The following is a 25,715-nucleotide window of genomic DNA, read 5'->3' as shown; positions in this document are numbered from 1 at the left end:
ACCCTCCTTGCTGGATCCCCACTGCACCTTCTTTACATTGCCCTACGCTGCCTCTAGCGTTAGGCTGAGAAACTGTAAGAAAGAGTGGGAGCGAGAGAAAGCGAAGAAAAAGCTGGAGAGGGTCAGAGATACTCCTAAGAGAGCAAAAAGTAAAATACCTAAGTCAGGATGCTTGAACATCTGCTTGGATAAAGGGAAGCAGCCTGTTCGTCCCAGGCAATGCGCGCATGGAACAATAGCTACCACTGAACATCTGTGATGCTTATTTTCAACTTTGGAAGGTCAGCCTAGGGAAGAAAGCTCATCTCTTTCCTCTGGCCCTCCACGCCTTCCACTTTTAACCAAGTGACTTTTCCCTCGAACATTTCGTGGGCTTGTTCTTTATAACACACTTCCTCACCTGTGTCTTAGGTGTCTTTCAATCCTCTCTCCCCTCATATTTCCCAAGTTGTTATCCTGGGCTTTCTTAAACTGTAAACTCAAGCCTCGCTGGCACCTTAGGTGGATTCCTTATTTCGGCGAAAGTCCAGAGGACCATTCCTGCCACCCGCCTACCCTCATTTAGACCCATTAGGAAGACCCTCAAAGAGCATTTATGGAGAAGAAAGGGTGTGTGTTGTGGCCGCTGGTGGGCAGCTAGGAAGTGGTAGAAAGGGGGCAGGGGGCCGCATCTGTGCCCGTTCGGAGGCGCGGAGTGGGAACAGCCTGCATGCGCAGGGTGCCTTCCTGCCCCGGTGAAGGCTGGCACAATCACCAACCGGGAATTGGTGGTGCCGCGGGTGGACCAAGGCAACGGGCAGGCCTGGAGGGCGGCGCTGGCAGCGTGAAAGGTGTCTTTGTGCAGGACTTGGTGGGGTGAAGGGGTGGTGAGAAAGGCCTGAGCCAGGCAGGACCTGAAGGCTGGGGTTCTGGGACGCCGTTACTTGCCACTCCTTAGTCGTGCTGGAAAGATCTGGGTAGCGCCGGCAGGGGGCGGTGTGGTGCAGAAGGGGGTGGGCGGGACGCCCCAGGGTTCGGTCTTTTTTTTACACTGAAGGGAGGGAAAGCAGGTTGGAATTGAGGGATTTGCCTCTCCGCCCCCCTCCCCTAGGTGTCAGAGAGTTCGCGCTGATTGCAAGGGTGCAGCCTCTCACCCGGCGCTCACTCGGTGTCGGGGAGCGGGGAGAGAGGTCCCCAAGGCGGAGCCTCCCTTCTGGCCCCCGAGTACCACTGCCCCCACCTAGGGCGGAGAGGCGGGCACCGCGCTGCCCTCCCTCTGCGCCCCGGCCGCGTGGCTTGCGGCTTATTTTCCCAGCTGGCAAGCGTCGCGCTGCAGACAAGGGAATGCCTGTGGTGAGTTGTTTATTTTGTTGAAGTTTGCGGTGGGCCAGGGGACGTGGGGGGCGAGCGGCAGGCAGCGGCCGGGACTGTTTTGTTTAGGTCTCCGTCCACCTGTGTGGTATAAATCTGCCAGCCTCAGGACGGCAGGGGGCCAGGGTGAGAAAACCCCAGCTGCTCCGAAAGGCCCCCCTTTGCCACTTGCAGATCTAGAACCACATTTGATTCTCCACTCCTGGAATCCGCTAGATCCTAGCCTACACTCCCCCTCTCCCCGAGTCCCTGGTCAGTGCTTCCCGCATCCGCTGCGCACAGGACTGGCGCTCCTAAGGGCAGTCAGCAGCCACCACCCAGCAGCCATGCAAGTTCCTCCCCTCGGACAAGGGAGCTGAGGTTTTGATATGAGGAGCGCTCGTGGAATTAGCGGGAACTTGTTTTGGCTGCTTCTAGCATGAAGTCCATTCAGGGTCTGCCCAGGACTACAAACAGGGATCCGGGTTGGCCAGAGTTTCCCAGACTTGAGGCTGCGGGGAGGTCTGCGGTTGGCTCCCGGGGGAACCCAGAGGAACCCCAGGGACTGACGGCAGTCACGGCCGTGGCTGCGTTTGCCTGGAAGAAAAGCCTAAACACATTAGCGAGCTGGTAAAGCTTTTAAGGCCTTTTCGGGAGTGAGTGGCTGGCTAATGAGAGGTTAATTTTGTTTCGAAGGGAAGGCTGCGCTGGTTTCCTGAGATAAATGGACAGGAAGCGCATTACCTCCGCGCGCTGGCAAGCGGCTCCCAAATGCTTTTTGCACCTGCCGCTTTGAGCAGCGTGAACAGTGGCGGAGCCCGCAGGGATCGCCGGGGCCAGTGGTGTACGCCCGGGTTATGAGCTTCATGCACGCCCCGGGCCCTCTCCTTCCAGGGGCGCAGCGCTCATGCCGGATTCTGGGGGCCTTCTCTCACACCCAGGTCCTGCGTGTTCCCGAGCTCGGCGGCTCCCTGATCCCGCCAAGCCCCCTCCAGGAGCGGAAGGGTTAAAAATGATGTAAGTACAATCCAGGATCTGCTTGCCACTGGGCAATCTGACTCCCGGGCTATTTCAGCCTCTGCTTTTCGTACACTGTGGACTGGGCGGGGGGGGGGGGGGGGGCGGGGAGCCCTCACTCTAGAATCGGTTGCACAAATCGCAACCCCGGGTCTGAGTCCTGGTTCCTCTGCCCCAGTTGATCTGTTAAGCAGACAGAGACCCTCGTGTTAGATTTCTGGAAATGGAAATATATTAACCGGGGAGCAGAAAAAGAAACCGCATCTTGTTTAGGATCCATCAATGTTGCTGGCATGCGTTTTAATTCTATCCACTTGCACATTCCTACCGTTGCTTTGCTGAGTCCCCTATTTGTACCGTTTTGGCTTCATCTTTCCTTCTTGAAAACAAAGACGAAGGGAGAGAGAATACAAGTGGCAAGAATCGGGGAGGATTTATGAGTTGTACAAGCTGTCACTTCACGGTATTTTTTCTTATTAAAATGTAAAACTTTCATAAGTCATCAATTTTATGTCTGTGTCCCAGCTCCCTCCCTAGATTTTTCTTTGTGGAGTCTTAATATCCTGCTTAACTTGCAGCATTGGAGCTGGAGGAGTGGATGCTCTATAGGCGACCATTCACCACGCTCTTGCTTTCCAGGTGGACTCGGGATCTTGCTAGCAGGCCGAATTTACCCAGCGAGTGTGTCACTGACTTAAAGTTTTGAAAATAGGAACCACCTTGTGGCTTAATTGTGAAAATTAACATTTTCCTCTAGCCGGCTGAACACTTATGCAGCAATAAAAAAAAAGTGAATTGTTAGGCTTATAAATCTTGAGCTTGTCAAATTTTACAACAGAGGAGCAATAAAGCACCTTGAAGAAATGAAGTTTTTCCTCTAGAGCAGTTCCACTTCACACCAGGATTTGCAGTGACTGGAGGGCGCCCTCTATTGATAAGAAAATCAAGAGCACCCATGTACTTAAGGAACAGGATGGGGTCTGGGTAGGGGAGGGAATAAAGGTAGGAGGGAAAGTCATAGAAATCACGCGTGAAAAGACAAACTAAACTGAATTTGATCCTTATCTCTTGGTTGTGTGTTTTGAAGTATGTTCCATTCAGTGGGATGCTTCTTTATAGCGGTGGAATTAAATCTTGTGTTAAAGAAAAAGAAACATTTTAACTCTTTTTTAGCAAAATACTTTGAAAAAGTGTTCACATTTTATTACTTTTAAAAGATGTTTACCAAAATTTCATTAATTTTATTTCATTAATAATATGTAGTAATTGCAAGAGAGTAAATTTTTGGCCTAATAGTATTTACTCCATAGTGTTATCTAAAAATCGTATCCGCTAACTCCCCCCAAAAAAAGTCATTTCTCCAGTCAACGGTGAAACTTATTTAGTGTATTGTGGACGTATGCAAGGCTTGGAGTATATCATGGGCAATGAAAGGTGTGTTACCACTTGTGTCATCATAGTATGTAATAGGTAATGAAAAGTTACAGTAAAAAGATAGGCATCCTTCATTAGGGATCTAGTGGTTTGTACAATTTGTAATGTGTCTAATAAGTAAGCTGGGGTGATGGGTTTGCCCTCAATTATCCTGGTCCATTGATTTGCACATTGTTACGTGTGGAAAATTTACATGTCCGCGGTTGATGCGCAATCCCTATTTAGAGATTCTGAGTAATGTAGGGGGTAGAGTTACCTACTGCGATTTGGATATACTGTAAGTGAATTTAGAATGGCAACCTTGAGCTATTTGGGGAAAGGCAAAGGCGAGGACAGTAGGAAGTGGCTCCCAGACTTTGAGGCCATTCTAGAGATTAGATACCACTTCACACCTACTGATAACAAGTTAGAACCTATTTTCAACCTCTTTTCTGACAATTAGCTTTTCTCCTCATTTCTTGATCCATCCAATTGCAAAAGGAGAAACTGAACTGTCATTTAATTAATCTGCTATTAGAATATGAATTTGTGGAGAAGCCACTAAGCAACAACAAATGATGGCGTAATTACTCCTCACTGCGTTAAAAGCTGACTATCCTCATTAATCTAATTACACTGTAACCGAACACGTTGAAGTTCTCCAACTCTCAGACCCCTCCCAGCCGCTTTCAGGGAGGGAAATGTCAAAGGAACCAATACCGGAGCCACGCACTGGAGCTGGCGGGTACCTTCCAGTCCATCTGATCCGTTCCGAACCGCGGGTCACTTTCTGATTTCCAAAGTGGCTGGATGCTAGCTTTACCAGCAATAGGTTCGAAACGCGGTTCTGCAGAGGTGATTAGATGCGAAGGAATTTGCCACATGGCGCTGAATAAAAGCGCCCGCTTCCTCCAAGGAGCTGGAGGTGGAGGGGCAGTGTGGGGTGATTTAAAAAAAAAAAAAAAAAACTTGGAGGGCAGTTGAACCCAATAACATTAATTCAAGGAGCGGTCAAAGGCCGGTTCCTTTGTAACGGCGGCCAGAGAGAGCGGCTGACGCCTCCTACTTGATTCGAGGAAACAGTAAACCGCGGCAGGGGTGGACGGGAGAGAAGAGAGAGCGAGAAGGAGGCTGGGTCGGGCGCGGTAGACAGGACCCGCAGCGGGCGGACGCGGAACTCACTTTACACTAAACCGCAGGAGGCAGGAGGCGGGGTGGAGGGGCTGGCGCTTTGGGCCCTGCTAGCGGCGGGCTGGGTCCAGCGGACTTGCGCTCGCAGCCAATGGCATGGGCGGGCGGGGGTGGAGACGACGCGGATTGGCGGGCGAAGGGTGAGCGAAGGGCGGGCGGGGCAGCAGTGAGGGGCTGAGATTGATTGATCCGGGGCCGCCGCGTAGAGAGATCCGGGCGGCAGGCCGCTGCTCGCCTTGGCTGGGTGCGCCTCCTGTTGGTCCACGCCCGCGCTCCACGCCCGCAGAGCCCACGCTGGCCCGGGCCGGGCGCTCGCGCTCTTGGGGCCGGACTCCGCACTCGCTCACGGTCTTTGTGTCTTCTCTCTCGCTCCCTCTCCCTCCGGCCGCTGCGATGCTGCTGCGCCCCGTTGCCGTCGCCGTCTCGCTCCGCCCGCGGCGCGCTGCTCGCTGCGGCGGTGGCGGCGGCCCGTCTCCGACGCGGGCCTGAAGGAGGAAGAAGAGGAAGCGAGGCGCGTCCCCCGGCCCATGCAGCAGCCACGGCCCCGGACCCGCCACGGCGCCCGCACCGCCGCCCTCGCCGGAGCCCACGAGACCTGCATGGACGGGCATGGGCTTGAGAGCAGCACCTTCCTGCGCCGCCGCCGCCTCCGCCGCCGTCTCCGGGGCTGAGCAGCGCCGCCACCCCCGGCTCTGCCCGCCTCCCCTGGCGCTGCTGCTGCTGCTGCTGCTCAGCCTCGGACTGCTCCACGCAGGTACGAGGCGCGTGCGCGAGGGGGCCAGCCGCAGGGCCAAGTGCTTTGTTCCCAACCCCCCGAGTTCCGAAGGCGCTAGCCGGGGCGGGAGGGCGGCGTGGCGGGACGGGAAAGGCCTCTGACAGGCACCTTAGCCGGGCTCGCGGCGCAGCAGCAGGAACACACCCAGGACGCCGGGGAGGCCTCTTCCCCTCCCTCCCTCCCTCCGGCCTTCCCGGCCGTAGGCTCGGACCGTTGATAAATCTCCCCTCTAACAGCCGCTTATCTAAGATTTGGGGGGCGGGGGTGGCGGGGGTGGCGGGGCTGCGCGCCCGAGACAAATGTTCCGGATGCTTTATTGCTCTCTGCATTGGTGTTTACTGAAAGTCAGGCTGGGATCAGGTTTCCGCCGCCGCCGCCTCCGAGGGGAGACAAGGAGCCTTGTGCTGCTGCTCTGGAGTTGGGGGTGGCGGCGAGACGAAGAAATCGCACCAGATGGAAAGATTTTCACCAGAGTTTGTAAACTGGGAGGTTAATTTCGAAGTAACTTAAATTTCTTCAAACAGGGGTTTCTTTCGTATTTGCGAAAGCTGCTTTTAATTCGGCTTTCAGTCTCTTTGGAAAAACTCGTGCTTCATGGCTAGCTGCATGTTCAGGAGGGGTTGACAGATACGCTGCCTTCTGGAGGTCGGTGCTTCCCCTATGGAAGCAGCAGTGAGGAATCTGTGATACTACTTTTCTGTTTAAAATCCTCTCACTAACACAATGTTAAATCTCAAACTTTCTCAATAAAACTGGGAGGGGAGGTGAATATCTAGGATGCTCTTTGCAAACAAGACCACTTCTAGGAGTTAGTCTAGACAAGTTTTTAAGTGCGAAATTGAAAGAAATTATTTTTTAGTTTGAGAACTATTTGTCGTTAGATAAGTTTTTTCTTCCACATCTTTTTGTCCTGTATTTGTATGATAGCATTCACAATGCTCTGATCTGGAGAACCCTGAACTTTAAAGCCACCCAAATGTGTGTGGGGGGGGGGGGGGAGGATAATTTTTACTTATTAAGTCATACCAGCCCATGCTAAAAATCTTGGAGGTCTTCTAAGTAATGGGGGTGGGTGGGGGTGGGGGGAATGTGGCATTTGAGGAGAGGGCTTAATTTACTTTGTGTAACTTTGCATTGTGATGTAACAGCAGCTGCATTTTAAGTGTCACTTGGGAAAACAAACTGAAATCTTACTAAAGAATGTAGTGATTAAGGCTTTCAATTAGTGACTTTAGAACCTTGGAAAATAATGTCAATCTGCTTAACAGTTACGTGGAAAAAATTACATGACATGTCAAAAGATATATTCAGGGTTGTTTTGTGTATGTTCAAGCGTGGGTTTTTTGAAATGGAAATTGAATTTGGTAGGTGGGACTGTGTCCCTCTTGTCCGCTTGGATATTGTTTCCCTTAGTTGCTGTAGGGTCCCATGACAGGATTGGAATGTGGTCTTTGAAGATTTCTTTGCTGGCCCATGAAAGACCTAAGAAGTTGGTTTTAAAGGTTTAGAAAATTATGGTGCCTTAGTTCAAGAACTTGGAATGTGAAACTCCTCTCAGTATCTTAATATGCCCTCACTAAAGTCACCATCAGATTCTACCCAGAATGGCTGTGGTGAGTGATTTCTGTGGACAGCTTGTCGGGAGTGGAGCAATTAATCTGGCTATAGAAAGGAGGGCTCCTTTTGAGAGATTTCTTTGAAGAGCTGTGCTATTGAAATGCAGGGGCTGTTTCTCAGAGCAGGGAGCCTAGCAAAGTGCTCTCTGCAGATGGGCTACCATATGTTTTATGCCTGGATCCATATAATTTGCCTCAGCACCCCATATGGCTCCATATTTCACTTAATTCAGCCTCAGCATATCTTGTTTCTTTTATTATAAACTGGTGATTGTGCTGCAGATTCACACGTGCAGTCCTGGCATTGAGGAAGCTGTTTTAAATGGTGAGGTCTTTATGTCTGAATCATTAAGGAGAGCTCTACACCTGAAAATCCTTTAGCACTTTCATTAACTAGAAGGAAAACGCTGTCACACTGATCACAGATGATCTGACTCAAGGAAACAGATACCTGTAACTGCAGATTTTGAACTCTGCCCTTAAGAAATGAAAACAGTACTTTTATTTGCCTTTTCTTCTCTTAAGCAAACCTCTGCAGTTCCTGACTGGCGATCCAGTATGGGAGTTACTTGCTTACTCATACACTTCATGGCCTTCTTGGCTACATCCTTGAGATGGTTTCTGCTCCGCATTGTCTTGGCATTTTGACAGGAGGCTTCCTTTACCGCCTGCAACAGGCAAAGTGTGCATTGTCATTATAAATTCATGAAGCCTGGATATTTCTGGGTGTATGCTGCAAATTAGTCATTCTACAGGAGCCTGCGATGAGGCTGAAATTGCTGACCCAAATGCACTTTCACTCTCATTAGCTTTTCTCCCTCCAATCATCTCTACTCCAAAAGGCTGTTAGAAACCTCATCCAAACAAAAGAGCTCAAGGAGTTCTGTGTTATGTGAGATTTCTCAAAGGGATCAGCCTGCTATGAAGAAGGAATGAGGAAGGAATGGAAAGAGGAACTGGCATCTAAACTCTTGCTTCTTTCCCCTTCTGAACAATTGCATCCGCATTGCCATGCTGTTCTGACTTTTGATACTTTATGACTATTTGAAATAATTATAAGTAAATGTACGCTCAGATATATTTTATAGACCATAAAAAGAACAAATAGGCACTGCAAGTTTAGCGGAAAGTTCTTGTGCTGCCATTTATTTGTAGTCTGAGGGCTCTTCATTACTGAGTGATTTTGGCCCCGTTTTTATTTCCTTGCTTTCTGCTTGCTGTGAATCTGATTTAAAAGGGAAAAATGTGATACCGTAGTTACTTAAACCTTTTTTTTTTTTAAGCTATCAGGTACCATTTTGAGAGTCAGGAATATAGGGGACATGGTGTGTGGAGGGATTGGAGGAAAGGCCCACTTCCTGGGCTTCATACAGCTGTGTATGATTTGCCAGGCAAGGCCTTAACGTAAAATCCCTTTGCCTTGGTTTTTCCCATCTGTTAAATGGCTTTAATGACTTTGGGGTGTTTTGTTTGTTTGATTTTTATTTTTTTTTTTAATTTTGCTTTTGTTTTGTTTTGTTGGGTGTTTTTATTTTAGTAAAAGTAGTTGAAAATGACCTGATCTACTTTGGAGAGAGGAATTCTATAAATATCAGCTGCTTTTGTTAACTTTGCAATGAACAAACATAAAATAGGCCAGACACAAGATGTCTTTGTGATTAATATTTTAATCTCTTTTACTCAAGTTAAAGTGACTATCCAATCAAGACTATAACATTTTTCCCTTTTTGGACTTTGAAATGTAAGAAAATGTTTGGGGAGATACCTTGAGAAGTGGTCATCTCCTACCCTTTTCTCCCCAGCTGAAGCCAAACACAGATTACAGGTTGTTTAATTTAGATGTAAAGGCAGTTTACTACTGAAAAGATTAAAATATCTTTTTAAATAATCTTTATTTAAAAAACATTTTTAGTTAGTCTTTATCAGATGAAGTCCTAAATCTTGATATTATCCTGAACTTTGTTATGCTTATATCTTTAAATAATTAAATATCTAATAGCACTCTACTGACTGACTGTTTCCTCCCAGCTAGAATAAGATATTTTATGCCTGAAAAAGGTCACGAAGTGCATTTTAGAGCAACCTCCTCACTTCTCAGGTGGGGAATGTTAGACTTGAAGAGATTGAGACTTGCTCCATTGTTCAGAGGCCTATAAAGAATGTGTAACACAAATACTGTTGCAGTTCCTGTCTATAAAGTTTAAGGTGGATGGCAAAGGAAAGAATTTCTCTTTTCAGTAATTCTAGTGTCCCACTTTATGGAGCAGAATAAAAAAAACAAACAAACTGGTGCACGTGACTGACCTAGCATTGGCAATTCTTGAGATTTTTGTGCTTTGAGAGGTTTTATAAACTTTTATGTGAGGAACTAGTGGCAGAACATCATTTGAAACTTGCCTTTTTAAAATAGTAGGGCAGTAATACTTGGTTTTCCATTACTTCATGTCATCACTTTGCTTGAGCCATTAAGTTTATATGAATTGTTGATTTAAGGGGAAAATCATTCAGATAACTCTACGAATTCTGTTGTGTTTCTGAAAAAACATAGTTGGAAACATCTGTTTCTGCAGTGTGATTTCAGTGTCCTTTTTTGTTTAATGTACTTTTCCTGGTGAAACTGTTTGGGAACTGGGATCCCAGGGTGATGAATGTCAAGGGAGAAGTGAATACATAGCTTGGTCAAATGTATCTCTATTTTTTTAAGAGAACATTTATACTTTGTGAAAACCAGGAGATTAAGTGACAGTTGATAAACAATTTGTTGATAAACATCTATCAGGAAATGCAGAATAATTTAGGGCCTGGATTTTTTTTTTTTCTTGTTATTCTTTCTCTGTTAGCTGTACTAGATCAGGTAAAGGTGTTTTAGCCAATCATGCTATAATTTAGGGGTTTCCCCTACCTGAGTTGTGGAAATTTTAATTGTGGTTTTGTGCATAGACAGTGCTTTCCAAAGCAAATTACTTATGCAGTTTTCAAAATCAAAACAAAGTTCACGTCTTTTGCTTGGCCTTAGAGCAAAGGAATCTTTCTCAAAATCCATAAACAATAGCAAAGTTGGTAAAATTGTCATTTACAATGGCCAATGCTATAAAGTTTTAAGTTAACAAACGGCATGCAGTTTTTCTCCCAGTGGCTTAATTTGTGAGACACAGAAGCACAATGCAACCCTATTCCTGCAGGCCTTCTTAAAATAGGAGGATATGAAATAGAACAAACAGTCCCCAGAGGAGAATGTCATTTTCTCATGTAGCTCAGGAAGTTATGAAGCGTTTTAAAGATGTGTGGTCTTATCTTCTTTCCCGTAGGTGACTGCCAACAACCAGCCCAGTGTCGAATCCAGAAATGCACCACAGACTTTGTGTCCCTGACTTCACACCTGAACTCTGCCATTGACGGCTTTGACTCCGAGTTCTGCAAGGCCCTGCGTGCCTATGCCGGCTGTACCCAGCGAACTTCAAAAGCCTGCCGTGGCAACCTGGTGTACCATTCTGCTGTACTGGGTATCAGTGACCTCATGAGCCAGAGGAACTGTTCCAAGGACGGACCCACATCCTCTACCAACCCTGAAGTGACCCATGACCCTTGTAACTATCACAGCCATGCGGGAGTCAGAGAACTCAGGGGAGGGGACCAGAACCCTCCTAATTACCTTTTCTGTGGTTTGTTTGGAGATCCCCACCTTAGAACTTTCAAGGATCACTTCCAGACGTGCAAAGTGGAAGGAGCCTGGCCACTCATAGACAATAATTACCTTTCGGTTCAAGTGACGAATGTGCCCGTGGTCCTTGGATCCAGTGCTACTGCTACAAATAAGGCAAGAATACCTTTTTTTTTCTTCTTTCTTATACCTTTCAGGTGTCAGACTCTTCAGGCAACCTGGGAAAATTGAAATAAAAGACCTAGTTTAAAAGGAACTTTGTTTGGTCTTCTTGGCAAGCAATGTTAGCAGGGTGAATAAAGGATTAAATGAAAATTAGCAAGGAGTTTCTTGGTGAAATTCTAGGGCTTATGAAAAATGTGTGTAAATTTGAATAGGCAATGATACAAAAAATAAAAAGTGAACGGTAATGTTGGATTCTCTTGGGAAAAGGCAGGCCTGTTCAATGAAAAATTGCTTTTTTCAGTGATGTCTTTTTTAAGTGCATATATGTATGACTCCAGGATATCCATGTTTAGATTTATCAGATTTGACTGATGTAGGTTTTCTGAATAAAGAAAGCTGTGAAGCCTGAGGGCAATAACCCATCAGGAAATATATTTTATTGGAAATTTGGAAGCTCTGGTAAAAGGTAATGGCTATAAGCCAGCTTCCCAATGGCAAACCTGAAGTCTGTTAGTCACTGTCCTGTGGTGACCAAGGAAATAAGAATTGGATATTGTAGAGCAGTGATGTATAATTTCAGGCTAACAATTTAAGTGAGAAGCTGAGGGGAGAACTGGCAAAATTAAGTTAAGCTTGCCCTGCCTGGCTGCCAGTATTGTGGTTCTTGTTGCTTGGTTGGTTTTAAAGAAACTAATACTGAATCCTCTAAATCAACTTAAAGGCACCAGTATCGTAGTGCAACGATTTTCAACCTTTTTCATCTTGTGGCACACAGAGTAATTACTAAAATTCTGTAGCACCCCTTGCTGATCTGACACACACACACAAAAGGTATAATTTTGATTCATTTACACCCAGGGGCTGTTCTGTTGGCTGTTGTCATTTTTTTTATTAAGTCAGGTATCGCATGTTTTAAAAATTCTTGCCCTGGCGGGTGTGGTTCAGTTGGTTGTCATCCCATGCACTGAAAGGTCGCAGGTTTGATTCCAGGTCAGGGCACATACCCAGGTTGCAGGTTCAGTCCCTTGTTGGGTGGTTATGGGAAGCAGCTGATGGAAGTTCCACTCCCACATTGTTGTTTCCCTCCCTCCCCCCACCCCTCTCTCTCCCTCATAAATAAAAAATTTAAGAAAAAATACTCTTGCTGTCTAAGTGCAAGTAGTACATGCTAGCAACTAACTGGGTTTTCAGTTGCCTGTCGGCACTAATTCATTCACTGATAAATAAAGAAGTGGCAAGGGTTTTCCATAATAATAGTGGTCCAAGTAAGCAGCTCCTTCCCTTTCTCCCCAACCACAAAATCACACATGTAGACTATCATCTTGCTTAATTTCCTTTATTTATTTTGTCTATTCATCAGTTGACTTATCCTAAAATATAATTGACAAGGATCAATCTTCTGTAATACTTATGACTCTTCTTTTGATTCCAGGACACCCTCCCTTGCCTCCAAACCTGTGTGGTATATTTTTAAAGTGAATTTTAATTATTTTACTTGGCAGTTTGTGGAGGGAGTTTATAACACCTCCAGAGATATCTGGAGACACCCAGGGGTGTCACACATCTGAGATTAGAAGTCATTGCTCTGAACAAAGACTATTACAGTGGTGCAGACATCTTAGGGGAACTGAAAAATGTTTACACTTCAGTCCCAGTACAAGCCCAAGCTGGCCTTTCCAAATCCTACATCTCAAATAAACTTTCCTTTTCTGGTTTTTATAAGTATGCAAATTTTTATATCTGTACATTAAAATATGTACTTGCTATGTTTTGATGTAAAGTTATATAATTATGAAGTTTTAGGACAAGCCATGGCCAAAAATCCATCATTGAAGCAGTCAGGTCACAGAACCTGAGATTAGTCTTTGGGAAAACAGAACACTGGAAATTCAAGAAGGCAGTTCCATTGGGAATGGAGAAAATCAGCAACGATTGTGCAAATACTTGAAGACTTAGAGAGGTGGTGGTCTTTAAACAATACTATTGAGATTAGTAAGTGCTATGTGCATGGGAAAATGTTGGTTTAATGGAACAGTTGACACAAGTACTTTATTTAGATCATTCCATTTCAGTTGTGGTTGAGTCTATCATAGTTTTTAGCAAATAAAAGGTACACTATTTTTTCTCTTTCAGTTTGTTAAGGATCAAAGGTTTTATCCATTCTAAAGAAAGGAGGTTGGGGGTCTTGTCTTGACATAAATTCAGGCCAATGATGAGAATGCTTGGTCATTAATTGCACTATTGGAAAGTATTTCCCCACATCTGGTCACCATGCTGTTCAACAAATTACTCTATGGCTTCACGACCTCTAGTAGTTGTTTTTTTTTCCTTTTTGTTGTAACTCTCCAAAGCCCCCAGAAGCATCTGGAAGGTTACTGTTGAAGGTCTCTCTCAATGCTGGTATGACCTCTGCTGATGAAACTTAAGACCTAAAATTGTGCAGTACAATTTCCTTTTATCTACCCAGGGCCAAAATAAAACCTGTAAAAAATTCTAAATTCTAAGCAATGAAAATACGATGGTAATAAAAGTAAAAACATTATGAGGCAAAAAGTACTTATGAAATAAGTTCAAAGAAGAATCTGATTTTTTCCCCTTGATGTCTATGCAATAGTATAAAAAACCTTTCAGAAGATTTTTTACCAAAGCTTTGTACACATACGTAGACCAGCTATTGGATAACCTAGCACTGCATTTTGCAGATACTGTGTCATCCTTGTGATCAAGTGTTTTTAATGACCCATGTGCTTACTGTCATTAGCTTTAAAACTGACCGATGGTATTGACGAGACTGATCAGCTATGATACTGAAGTCATATTTAAGCATCTACTTATTTCCCTGCCTTCAGCACTGAACTCAAGCACTAGACCTGGGTTTTTGGGCAATAAGGTCCCTAACACAGTTCTTCATCCTGGGAACCTGGCTTCTTGAGCAAGCACTTTCAAGCTTAGCTTTGTGAGTTCTACCTGACCCTCAATGCCCACTTTTCCTCACCACAACAATACAAACTTAGTGGGGGGATATGTAAACAACAAAAGGAAAGAGAAGCGAAGTCCTCTGTACTCCAGGGACCATTTACTAGCCAAGCTTTCCCCTTTCCCACATGCAGGCAGTGGGTTCAGGGCCCTAGGTCTGCAGTGCTGGACAGTGTGGCCCGGTCTCCCCATTTGTGACGGTGAGCGCAGGTGTGCTTTCTCAGGGCCTCCAGGGTTTTATGTCCTCTGCCAGCCTGCGAGGCTCCCTCTCTGGAGCAGTCTGTGTGGTTGGCCATCTTGCCAGGTAGGTATGTTCCGAGGCCAGGGCTGGTTTTTCATCTCTCCGCCCCTCAGGGCTGCAGGGGTTTCTGGCACAGCTACACACCTGGGCTGAGATCCACATCAGCTCTGGGCCATCTTCCCCACCTTTGGCTGTGAGAGGCGCTTCAGACCTGCAGGCACTGGGGGAGAGATGAGAGGACAGGCTCAGAACTGGCAGGGTTGGTTACTTGGGAAAGAAAAGCAGTTTTTGTTTGGGGGGAGGAGTAGTTCACACTAAGCTCCAGGCGGACACAAGTCAGTAACTCTCCTGGGCCTCACCCATGAATAAACAGGTCATCTGTGGAAGTGCTTGACTTCTGTACCTTCTCTTCCACATTCCCCTGGCCAGTCCCTCAGTCTCAACTCCTGTGTGCTTCTGTGTATCTCTGTTTAAGTGGACTCAATAAAGAATTGTATATGCTGTGATTATAGAAAGTGATTTTGATATAAATTATTTTATGAAAGGATCTGTACTTTGCAAATATGCTATATTCCAAATAGCCTATACTATATAGTATTAAAATCACAGTTCCTGAAAAAATCAGTTCCTGAGGTGCATTTAAAATTATTCCTTTTCCGCCCTGACTAGTTTGGCTCTGTGGATAGAGTGTTGGCCTGTGGACTAAAGGGTCCCGGGTTTGATTCCAGTCAAGGGCATGTACCTTGATTGCGAGCTCAATCCCCAATAGGGGTTGTGCAAGAGGCACCTGATCGATGTTTCTCTCTCACTGATGTTTCTAACTCTCCCTTCCTCTCTGTAAAAACCAATAAAATATATTAAAAAAAAATTATTCCTTTTCCAAAAAATTTCAGGTATGCATTTATTGCACATCTAAACAATGGTCATATTTTTTAGAATTATTTTTTTACAAATAATTTAGATACTTTCGCTTTGCTTTTTATTTTCTTTTAATGCATGTCCTTTCCCATCACTATAGCTTTCTTATCCTCCAATCTCAGTGAGACAAAATTACAAATGTGGGGGGTGGTAAGCTGGGGATGACAGATTTTCCTGTGCTTCATCCTTTAGTGAGAGAAGGTGGTTTACCTTAAGGCAGTCTGCATTTGGGAAAAAGGTGTGTTGTTTGTGCTTGACCAAGCCAGGTGATTGGTGGCCAGGTGAGTGGACACTGAGGTGCCTCATGTTCTTGCTGCCACCACGGGCCACCAGCTCCAGGTTATCCCCATGGGCAGTAGCACTCAACTACCCAAAGCATGGGAAGAGGTCCCTACCCTTCAAGTTTCTCTCCATATATATTTAAAAGTTCCTAATTATCCCTAATTCTTTGTTTCCAAAAAAATTATCTTTATTTTTTGAAGTATTACAGATGTCCCCTTTTTTTTCCCCCATTGACCCCTCTCTTCCCCACTCACATCCTCTCCCCAGGCTTTCACCCCTCTATTGTCTGTGTCCATGGGTTATGCATATCTATACATATAAAAGCCTAAGCAACCATCCGACCGTCTGACCAGTAGCTATGACACGCACTGACCACCAGGGGGCAGATGCTCAAGGCAGGAGTTGCCGAGGTGCGGTGACTTAGTAGCTGTGGTTCTTATTCCTAATTCTTAAATGCTTTCTAGAAATTCTGAAAACTTTCACTGGGATGATGATGGAAGATGTAGGAAGACTTAGTTCGTTTGGTTCATTCTTACTATGTTCTTCAAACTGTAAACCCAACGTGTTCCCTTATTTGCTTGTAGGGTCCTAGAGCATGCATTGGGTCCTCTCTTTCTTTCTGGTGCCTCTTTGCATGTAGCTGGCATGTAAACCTGTATATGGCATGTAAACCTGTTGTGGATCATTCTGTTGGTTACAAAATCAGAGAGTTATGTGCCTGCATTGAGAAGTCTTTCCACTGTCATTTTAAGCATATCTCTGGATCAAGGTTTGGAAATCTGTTCTCTTGACCCCAGGCCTAGGGCATTGTTTTTGGAGCCAAGTTTCTGTAACCCATATGTTTTTTGTATCTTCACGGATAGATGCAGTGTGAGCTACACTGTGGACTAAGGTAGATGCTGCATCCTTCCATCAGCAGGAGTGTGTTTTAAATACATGAACACTGTTCTTGCATGCAAGGGGACATTTTCTTTCCTTCCAGAGAGCACAACTGCTTTGCAGATACATTGTAACCAGTCTTTAAAATCTGAGATTGCTCTTTATTTTGTTACGACTTATTTGTTATGCAGGTAATTCTTGCCATTTCTCTAAGATTTGCTCCTTGTCCTGGTCCTCCTTGTTTTGCAGAAATTACCAGAGTTGCTAGACTAGTTGAGGTATATTGGGGAGCAGGAGGGAAAGAAGTTTGCAGTTGTAGCTCCCTGCTTAGTATAATAATTTATCTGATAAAATTTATGATTTAGTTCTGAGTTCCAACCAGCAAGCATCAAAGGACCTACTGTGTGGGGGAGGTGTGGGATGAATGCAGGCTCTGCCTCATTCTAAGCATATAAGTGAAATTTGCAGCAGTCAATGGAGAATTGTGGGGTGTGTAAAACCAGCCATTTTCAGGGTTTCTTTTTTGAATATTGGTGGCCCACATTCATAAGCTGGTTCCACATGCGACTACTTAGCAAGTTCTTGCAGGTGCCAAGAAGGGCCAGAGAACCCTAGCTGGTTTGGCTCAGTGGATAGAGCATCAGCCTGTGGACTGAAGAGTCCCGGGTTCGATTCTGGTCAAGGGCACATGCCCAGGTTGCAGGCGCATCCCCCAGTAGGGGGTGTGCAGGAGGCAGCCAGTCAGTGATTCTCTCTTGTCATTGATGTTTCTAGCTCTCTGTCCCTTCCTTTCTGAAATCAACGAAAATATGTAAAAAACAATAATTTTTTTTTTTTTTTTTTTTTTTTTTTTTTTTTTAAAGAATGGCCAGAGAGATGGGTTGCTGTACCCAGAGCACACTCCTCCATCCTGGTCACTTGTCTCGGGTCATTTTTTTTTTTTTTTTTTTTTTACTTCTGGAGTTTGACAGTCTCCCTTTCCATCCAGCTACTGTCAAGGTAGCCCCTTATTTACACCCACATTTCCTCACACCCCTACAACCTAGTAGGGTCTAGAGCCCTGGCTGCCACTTTTGAAAGGTTGTTGGTCTTTGATTTAATCCAAAAAGCTTTCTAGAATTTGACTATCAGAGTCTTCAGTTTTTAAATTCATTTTTCAGGATCCTATCTCACCTCTAAAACTCATGAAAGCGTGTCTTAGATATCCTTATCTTCCTTGAATTTATTGTAGAAACTATTGAAACATTGAAGAATAGTTTTGAGAAGAGCAGAAATCAGCTATAATTCCAGGTGGTAGTGTTCTTATTTGTCCTTTTTTGTTTCCTGCATAGCCCTTGTGTGTACTGGGTTATCAAGTCTTAGGCCCAGGAACCTACTCAACTTTGCTTTATATAGTTTCAGCAAATTGCCTGGAGGTAAAAAGGATTTCCAAATGCATGTGGGAAAGAAAGCAGAAAAAGGAGAAGGAATTATTAGCTGTATGGTGTAAGTATAAGTAGAAAAGATCACTTTGTAACATGAATGGGCCTACCTTGGTTATTCCTTGTGCTGTATTTTTCAAACAAGGTTCACCTTTATATTGTCCATACACATGAAAATATTCTGGCTGATGAGTCCTTTTACCATCTCTCTACTCCTTGGAATGAAGAGAGAGCAGATGTTAGTAGAAACTGTCTGAAATTGTACCAGGTTTGTATCTGCCTCTTCAAAGGCCTGCTTTGAATCTCCTGGACTGTGTGCCACTCCGTCCCAGATGTGGTTTAGAAGGAGGAGAGGACCTTCCAAACCCCCATTTGTAAGTGAAGTTAACCCAGGGCTTGCCCTGCCCTAGCCAGGCAGGATTCCATGTTTCCCGTGGGCCTCTGCTGCTTTAAAACAGACCCACACTCCTCCATAGTTTAAAACAGAGGCACAAGGCCAAGTCTGATGCACAGCTGAGAGTTAGAACTTGTTTTTCTGTCCCATTTCCAAGTGTCTCTCTCTGCCCTGTTAAATTTTGAGTCAACATTTTGAGAGGAAGGGGTGAGAGGGAAACATTGGGTGGTTGGTACTTTTTTTGTTGGCTTCAGCTAATGCTAACCAAACAGTTTCTGCCTGTGCGGAATGTGGCATGCAAAAAGACTTACCTACAGTGTTGAACAATGAAAAATGCTACCTTACCCATTTTGTCTTTATTTGTTTTGACTGCAGTAGAACTTGCTCTTCCACTGTTTTGAATTTTGTGTTCTTGTGGGTGGGGTAACTTAAGGACTCTTTAAACTGCTCAGCCTGTCAGTGAGTGGTAACTAACAGGAATAGCAGCACACTTCTAAGATACAGAATTTAACTGACAGCCTTGCCCTGAAAGCCCGGTGCTGTTGGGTCTAAGAACTTCAGGTGAGACTGGTTCTGTGGAGAGAGGAGTTTTTCATGTCCTGGTTAGCTGGTTATTTTTAGATTTGGAGTCAAAAGAACATTTGGCTAATTCTGCTGGGGTTCTCTCAGTGTTGGAATATAGTATGTGTACTGTGGATAGAACTGATATGACAGCATTTCAACACTCACTTTCATAAATGCTGAAATGGGGTCAGGGTTCAATCTTTCCATTTTAGGATGTGTGTGAATACGCACAGATGTGCACGCATGCGCTTAAGCACTGTTGTCTCCCTACCTCAGGAAAATGAAGACAGAGGGATATTGTTTTTGTAGCATTCCTGGTAACTGACTTCTTGAAATATATGGTCAGGGCCTCTAACCACCTTGTGGGCTTTTTTTTTTTTTTTTTTTTTTAATAACCCTGAGAACTTGAACCTAGAAGTGACAAAGTGTGAGTGTAGTATTGTGAAGACCTTCAAGCCCTTTTATACCTTTTTAATCACCTCCCAAAACTGAAGGAAAAAAAAAAAAGATTAAAGAGGCTATGATTTCCTAATCCCCAACGGTTTGGGAAACAGCTGTGCTGAACCTAAGCCCAGAGCATTTGCCCAGAGACCCTCTGGGGCCTGGAATGTGTGGCCCTGCCCCCACATCCCCTGAGGGGTGAGCTCCCTGAAGGGGAGGGCCAGACCTGCTAGGGCAGATTCTTACCCCTAGAGTTATGCTTCGGGCCCTGGCTCTCACCTTTCAAAATATTTTTAGCCTCTGGTCTGAAGCGTAGTGGCAGCCTGGGCCTGTAATACTGTCCGCACATGCCTAACTTCACATCTAGAAGCATAGTGAGTCCCTATATTTGCTGAGCTCCCTGTATGCAAAGTCTGAGCACAAGAAGTTCCTGTGGAGTCCTCTGAGTGGCTGAGACTTTAAGGACCAGAGGCCTTTTCCTCATGGCTCAGCACAGCCTTGCTCTGGTCTGCACAAGAACGCTAGCCAACTTCCCTGTCTCTGAGCCTCTTGCACTTCCAGCCTTCCTTGTTTTAGGTGTATAGAAGTTTTACCCTTTGGAAGTGGAGTTTTGTGCCTGTCCTTTTTGTGTGTCATCCCTGGGCCTGCCTCCCTTTCACTCTGGCATGCTCTTTGCAGCCTTGGAGCCCAGCGCTTCTGCCCTGGACCACCCTAGCAGCCTCAGCTGTGGGTGTCCTTCCCTCTGGTTTGGTTTCTTCTTTCTCCGTCTGCTGCCAAGAACCCCTCCATCAGCCAAGGCGGCCCTTGTTCCTACATGTATTACCTGGGGCAACAGTGAAGAATAAATAAGCTGATCCATTCCATTTCTCTGGATTCCTGTAAGTGTTCCTAGAACAGAGCTCTGCGGAAAGAGACTCTGAGAGGAGAGAAACCTGTTTTGATATTTCTTTTAAAGGTAGCTGATTCTTAGTCTCGTTCAAGCCCTAAAAGGAGTCAAGGGTAAGATTTTTTAATCTGCCACCCTCCTTTTAAACATGTATACTGTCCTGTCCTAGTCCAACACAATCATTTAACAAAATACACTTTTGTAAGTCTTACATTCAGCCTTCCTGTAGTAGATAGTTGATATAGAGGCTGAGTAGTGATTGTAAAAGTTCACTTTAGTTCACTGAGATCACACCTTCTTGGCAAATGTTTTTCCTTTAATTTTAAGGAAAATTATAAGTGAGATCAGTTATTAACCAACCCAACATTTTTTATTAAATATGCTACATATAAATACTCTCCTGGGTTTTGTTTGAAATTGTTCAAACAGAATGTTATTCTAGATGAATATGCTTTTTCTCTCCCCTGCTCCTAAAAATGGAAGAGACAGAGATCTCCCATCTTTTCTAACCAAAGGACAGGCACCTGCCTCCCAGCCTAGATGGGTGACTCAGCTCCACCCAGATCCACATGTCCCGGGTCCCTGTCAGGGGGTGGAGTGAGGCTGGGGGTGACCAGGAAAACACTGGAAGGAAGGAGTCTTCAAAGGCCTCTTCTTCCTTTTGGTGCTTCCAGGTTTCCTAGGCTTTGACTTCAGATGTGAAGATCAGGTGTTTAAGAGCTAGAGATAGAGCACGCGTATCTCTTGGAAGCATGTGCTCTTTCTTGTTGGAATGGTTTCCTTTTTGCTCACTCCACAGGACTGAATGTAGAGGCTCTATACCACTTACCTGTAAAAGGGTCCCTTATCCTCCCTCAGAGTCACCCATTTTTTCAACCTGTGATGCATCCAGAGAATTTGATGAAGGGGACATATTAACTAATTATATGAAATAAAATTCATTTAGGTTCCTTTAACAAGCAGAATTTTAACCAGGCCCATAGCAAAATTGTTTCCCCATGTTTTAAGCTAATTTCTGTGACTATCTCACTTTAGTTTGCTGGCCCATTAATCCAAGAAATGTGAGTCCCTTGACCGAGGAGTCCAGTTCTGGTGTTGGAGGATTCCCGGAAGGTCCTGCACTGGCAGTGCCGGAGGGCCTGATTAAACACTGATAAATGTTTTTTCCAAAAGGCAACAAGCACACGTAGTTAAGTGCACAACCTTTGGGGAATTCTGCTGTTTGAAAACCTGTGCAGAGCACTTTACGAGGCTATCGAGCTTGGGAAAGATACGTCTGTATCTTGGCAAGACAGTGCCTGAGTTTTCCTTTTTGTTGGCTACCTCATTTTTTAAAATGCATCCTCCCCGTCCCCCATCTCCCCACTCCCTACCCCACCCCCCCCCCAAGAAAGGAGAGGCAGATGCTTCTAAATTTTGATATTTCACAGCAAACCTTAAGTCTTTCTTGCTTTCGTGTGTGGAAAGGTTGATTTGTAGCTGCCATCTTTCTCTTCCTGATAGACCTTGTGGGTGGTAAAGATCTCAGGGAGTGAATATTAAAAATGAATGAGGAGAACTGGAGTAGTTTGTCTGAGGTGGGGTTTGAGAGGGTCTGGGTGGGGGAGGTTTAACAAAAGGCATTGATGTTTTAAATGCACAGAAATGCCATCCATCAATAATAAATGGTGTGGCATAGAACAGATGTGCCAAATTGAGTTATTACAGCGTATGGATCTCTTCATAGAGGGAGAAAAGAAAGCAGCATAGCTGGTGTTTTTAAAATTATCGGAGAGCTTTAGAATATGATTTCGAATACCCTGTTTTTACAAAGCTCTGATATAACTGCTAGTTGGAAATACAAAAGGTTTGGAATTTCCAAAAACTTTAATTAAATTTTGAATGTTTTAAAAGAGTTAATGTTTTTTTCTGAAGAGGGAGACAGAATCTGAAAATGAATTTCTGGCCCTTTATGGCTGAGTGCTTGCTGTTTAAGAGCTTGTTTGTATTGTAATTATATGAGGAATGAAATTGCATTACAAAACTTAAGTCACATGAAACTATTACCTAGTGTTTTCTACATTTACATGGATGGAATCTCTAGGTACGTACTTAAACTACAGAGGACCACTTAGGAAACCCCCTCATGCTTTGAGATCGATGCATCACCCTCAGCATTTTGATTCATGAGCTAATTGTATACAGAGGCTCTGTGAGAATTATGAGAAATACCAGCTTCAGTGTCTCAGAGAAAATCGCTCCCAGGGAATTGGACAGATAAAAATCTTTTAGATAAGCTGGAATATTTTGTAAGTGTAGATACTAGTGCAGAGGTCAAGCTTTGAGTTCTACTTGATTTTCACAAGGTGTGTCACAGGCATAGCAGGGGACAGTATGTGTGAGGGCTTGAAATGAGTCCTGGGCAGGAATGGGTGTGCTCGGTGAAAACACAGAGCCCTGGTAAGACATGTGGAAGGACTCCACTCATCTCAATATTGACCCACGCTTGCCTTTTTGGAAACTTCTGTGGAACTGGATCTCTCTGTTTTCCCAAAAAAACTAATTCCTCTTTTTTTTCTAAGGTGAACAAAAAGTACTTAATTCTTGCAAATAACAAGTCGGTTTAAATTTGAGGTTTGTTAGACTCAAAAAACAAATTACTTAGCTGTTGTAGAAGAGTTTGTGGAATCTTTGGGAATGTTCTAATTGAAAACGAGGATACTGATGATATGAAAAGTCCATTACTAACTCTTATTTTAGCCATTTATATTAGCATGTTAAGCGCCCAGTCACTCACTGGTGTCTGACACTATACTTTCCGTCGAGAAGAAAAACGGGCTGAGCGCCTAACATGTTAACTTTGAATCTTTCAGATGCAGAATTTATTTGAATTAATCTTTTCACCTGCAAGGGATCCTAGCTTGCCTTAAAAAAAAAAAAAAAAAAACCACCTTGTCAAACTGTCTTTAGAGCCACCAAATAAATCTGTTTTATAGTCCCTTTAGATACCTTGCTCAAAGTCCCTTTCACTCTGGGAGGTCCTATGTTTGGATGCACAGCCAATGTCCTGAACTCATCCCTGTGCCCCCTTTGGGTTGTTAAGGTGTTGAAATGGGAGAAGGCTGGTGGTGAAATTAAATTGTCGCTCAGGGTAATTAGGAAGGGAGAAATCCAAGCACTTCATAGCACATTGTCTGGCCTTAGTTGCAGCTGCAAACAACGGATATGAATTTAACCCATTGCTACAGTGCAGCTGGTTCAGATCTGGCTTTACAACTGGCTGAAGTTAAAATGAAATGGCTGGAAAATTCCAGTCAAGTAACACCAGTGGGAACATGTGGGATTAAATAGTGTGAGCAAATGCTGGCTGAGTTCAGGAAAAAAACTTCAGACATAAACTTGAGGGTGGTGGTGAGGACTCAGAGAGAGAGGGGCGGGAGGGGCCAGGGCATTTTCTGGCCTTTTTAACAAGGGTCTATTGTTTTGATTAGTTTCCTTGCAGGAGGTGGTTTCCTCCATCCAGAGTAATTTGTAGTGTGCTGGCCTGTCTACCTTCCTCCTTGACTGAAGTCACCTGATACTTTTTTTTTTTCCTCCAAGAAGAAAGAAAAATAAGCTGTTACCTCAGTGACTGACAATAACACAAATCTCAAAACGTAGTCCTTTTTTCTTCGTGACTGTTTTCCCACCTTGTGAAACCAGGAGGTCCTCTCTTCCTTCCACCACCTGCACAGGAGATGTTGAGTGTGTTAGAGGTCTAGGTGCTCAAAGGTTCAGTTTTTTTAAATAGTTGTTCTAAGGAAAGAAAGTGGGTTCACTGAAGGGAAGCTTTTGTATTGTCAGGTTTGTTTTTCTCCATGAATTGTCTGCTTAATTTGGAGCATTGAGAGTTGGCTGGGAGAATTCTGAGGCTAAAGGGCCGTGTGCTATTTGGGGAAAACATTTGCTGTAACTAGGTTTAGGGTATTTATTCTCTGCCAGTGCTTGGGAGCTGTATTTGCCAAGTGATTTTCCTGTCGCAGAGATTAGCCAGTCATGTGAAACATTTGATTAAGAGACTTAGGGAGATCTTTCCTGAGGCCCTTGCCCGGTAGCTGTGTGGTAGCTGGGATGGCCCCTCACCTCCCTGTTACGTCCCCAGTGGTCACAAGTAAGTTTGTAGTGTTTAGTCATGGGATATTTTTTTTTACAGTCCAATGAAGAAACCTTTTAGGAATCAAAGTTCTGGTAGGTATATTGTTAATTGCATAATTTAGAAAGGAATCTTTTTTTTCTCAGAGGTATACCACTCATCTGCTTTTGGAAAGAGACAAGATATAAACGATGGCTAAAAACTGCCTATATCCCAACAGCAACACTGTTCTGACGCAGTCAAGACACATTTTCCTCATGCACATTCCCTGGACTTGCGTTACATGTTCATTCTAAACACATAGGACTTTCTAATTTTTCCTCACAGCAACATTATTCTTTGTGAGGGGGTGAACGTGGAGGTTCTTTCTCTAGCTATTCAATTCCAGAGTAAGGAAAGCTCTTGCTACAGAGGGAGGCACCGTCCTTTTCCCTCCCATTGTGTTAAACTCTGTGCATGTTCCTCCTTCCCACAGATCACCATCATCTTCAAAGCCCACCGTGAGTGCACAGATCAGAAAGTGTACCAAGCTGTGACCGATGACCTGCCGGCTGCCTTTGTGGATGGCAGCACCAGCGGTGGGGACAGCGACGTCAAGAGCCTGCGAATCGTGGAAAGGGAGAGTGGCCGCTACGTGGAGATGCACGCCCGCTACATAGGGACTACGGTGTTTGTGCGGCAGCTGGGTCGCTACCTGACCCTCGCCATCCGCATGCCCGAAGACCTGGCCATGTCCTACGAGGAAAGCCAGGACCTGCAGCTGTGTGTCAACGGCTGCCCCCTGAGCGAGCGCATCGACGACGGGCAGGGCCAGGTGTCTGCCATCCTGGGGCACACCCTGCCTCACACCTCTCTGGCACAGGCCTGGCCTGGCTACACACTGGAGACTGCCAACGCTCAATGCCACGAGAAGATGCCAGTGAAGGACATCTATTTCCAGTCCTGTGTCTTCGACCTGCTCACCACTGGTGATGCCAACTTCACCGCAGCTGCCCACAGCGCCTTGGAGGACGTGGAGGCGCTGCACCCGAGGAAGGAACGCTGGCACATTTTCCCAAACAGTGGGCACGAGGTGCCCCGAGCAGGCAGCCATTGGTCTCTCAGTCTAGGACTCACATGCTTGATCCTTGTTGTGTTTTTGTAGGGGTTGTCTTTTATTTTTTTTGTCTATAACAAAATTTTAAATATATATTGTCATAATATATTGAGTAAAAGAGTATATATGTATATACCATGTATATGACAGGATGTTTGTCCTGGGACACCCACCAGATTGTACATACTGTGTTTGGCTGTTCTCACGTATGTTGGATGTAGTGTTCTTTGATTGTATCGATTTTATTTTGCAGTTTTGTGAAATGTTTTATAATGTCCCTGCCTGGGGCCCTGTTAGAAAGCACTTTATTTTTTATATATTAAATATTTATGTGTGTAC

General features: G+C 44.8%; 1 protein-coding gene across 2 annotated transcripts; it reads left to right on the top strand.

The window, feature by feature from the left end:
• Positions 1–1,027: 1,027 nt before the first annotated feature.
• RGMB (repulsive guidance molecule BMP co-receptor b) lies at positions 1,028–25,715 on the top strand. 2 transcript variants are annotated; one of them, XM_080678524.1, is made up of 5 exons: positions 1,028–1,332; positions 2,271–2,346; positions 5,442–5,704; positions 10,650–11,158; positions 24,756–25,715. In XM_080678524.1, exons 2-5 carry the CDS (start codon positions 2,342–2,344, stop codon positions 25,422–25,424), a joined length of 1,446 nt encoding a protein of 481 aa, XP_080534650.1. In that variant the 5' UTR covers positions 1,028–1,332; positions 2,271–2,341; the 3' UTR covers positions 25,425–25,715. The 2 variants fall into 2 exon arrangements, with proteins under 2 accessions (XP_080534650.1, XP_080534649.1); XM_080678523.1 differs by lacking the exon at positions 1,028–1,332 and having other exon boundaries at positions 2,156–2,346.

Source organism: Plecotus auritus, assembly GCF_963455305.1.
Source record: "Plecotus auritus genome assembly, chromosome: 7".
Classification (NCBI taxonomy): domain Eukaryota; kingdom Metazoa; phylum Chordata; class Mammalia; order Chiroptera; family Vespertilionidae; genus Plecotus; species Plecotus auritus.
This window is presented reverse-complemented; position numbering and strand designations above follow the sequence as displayed.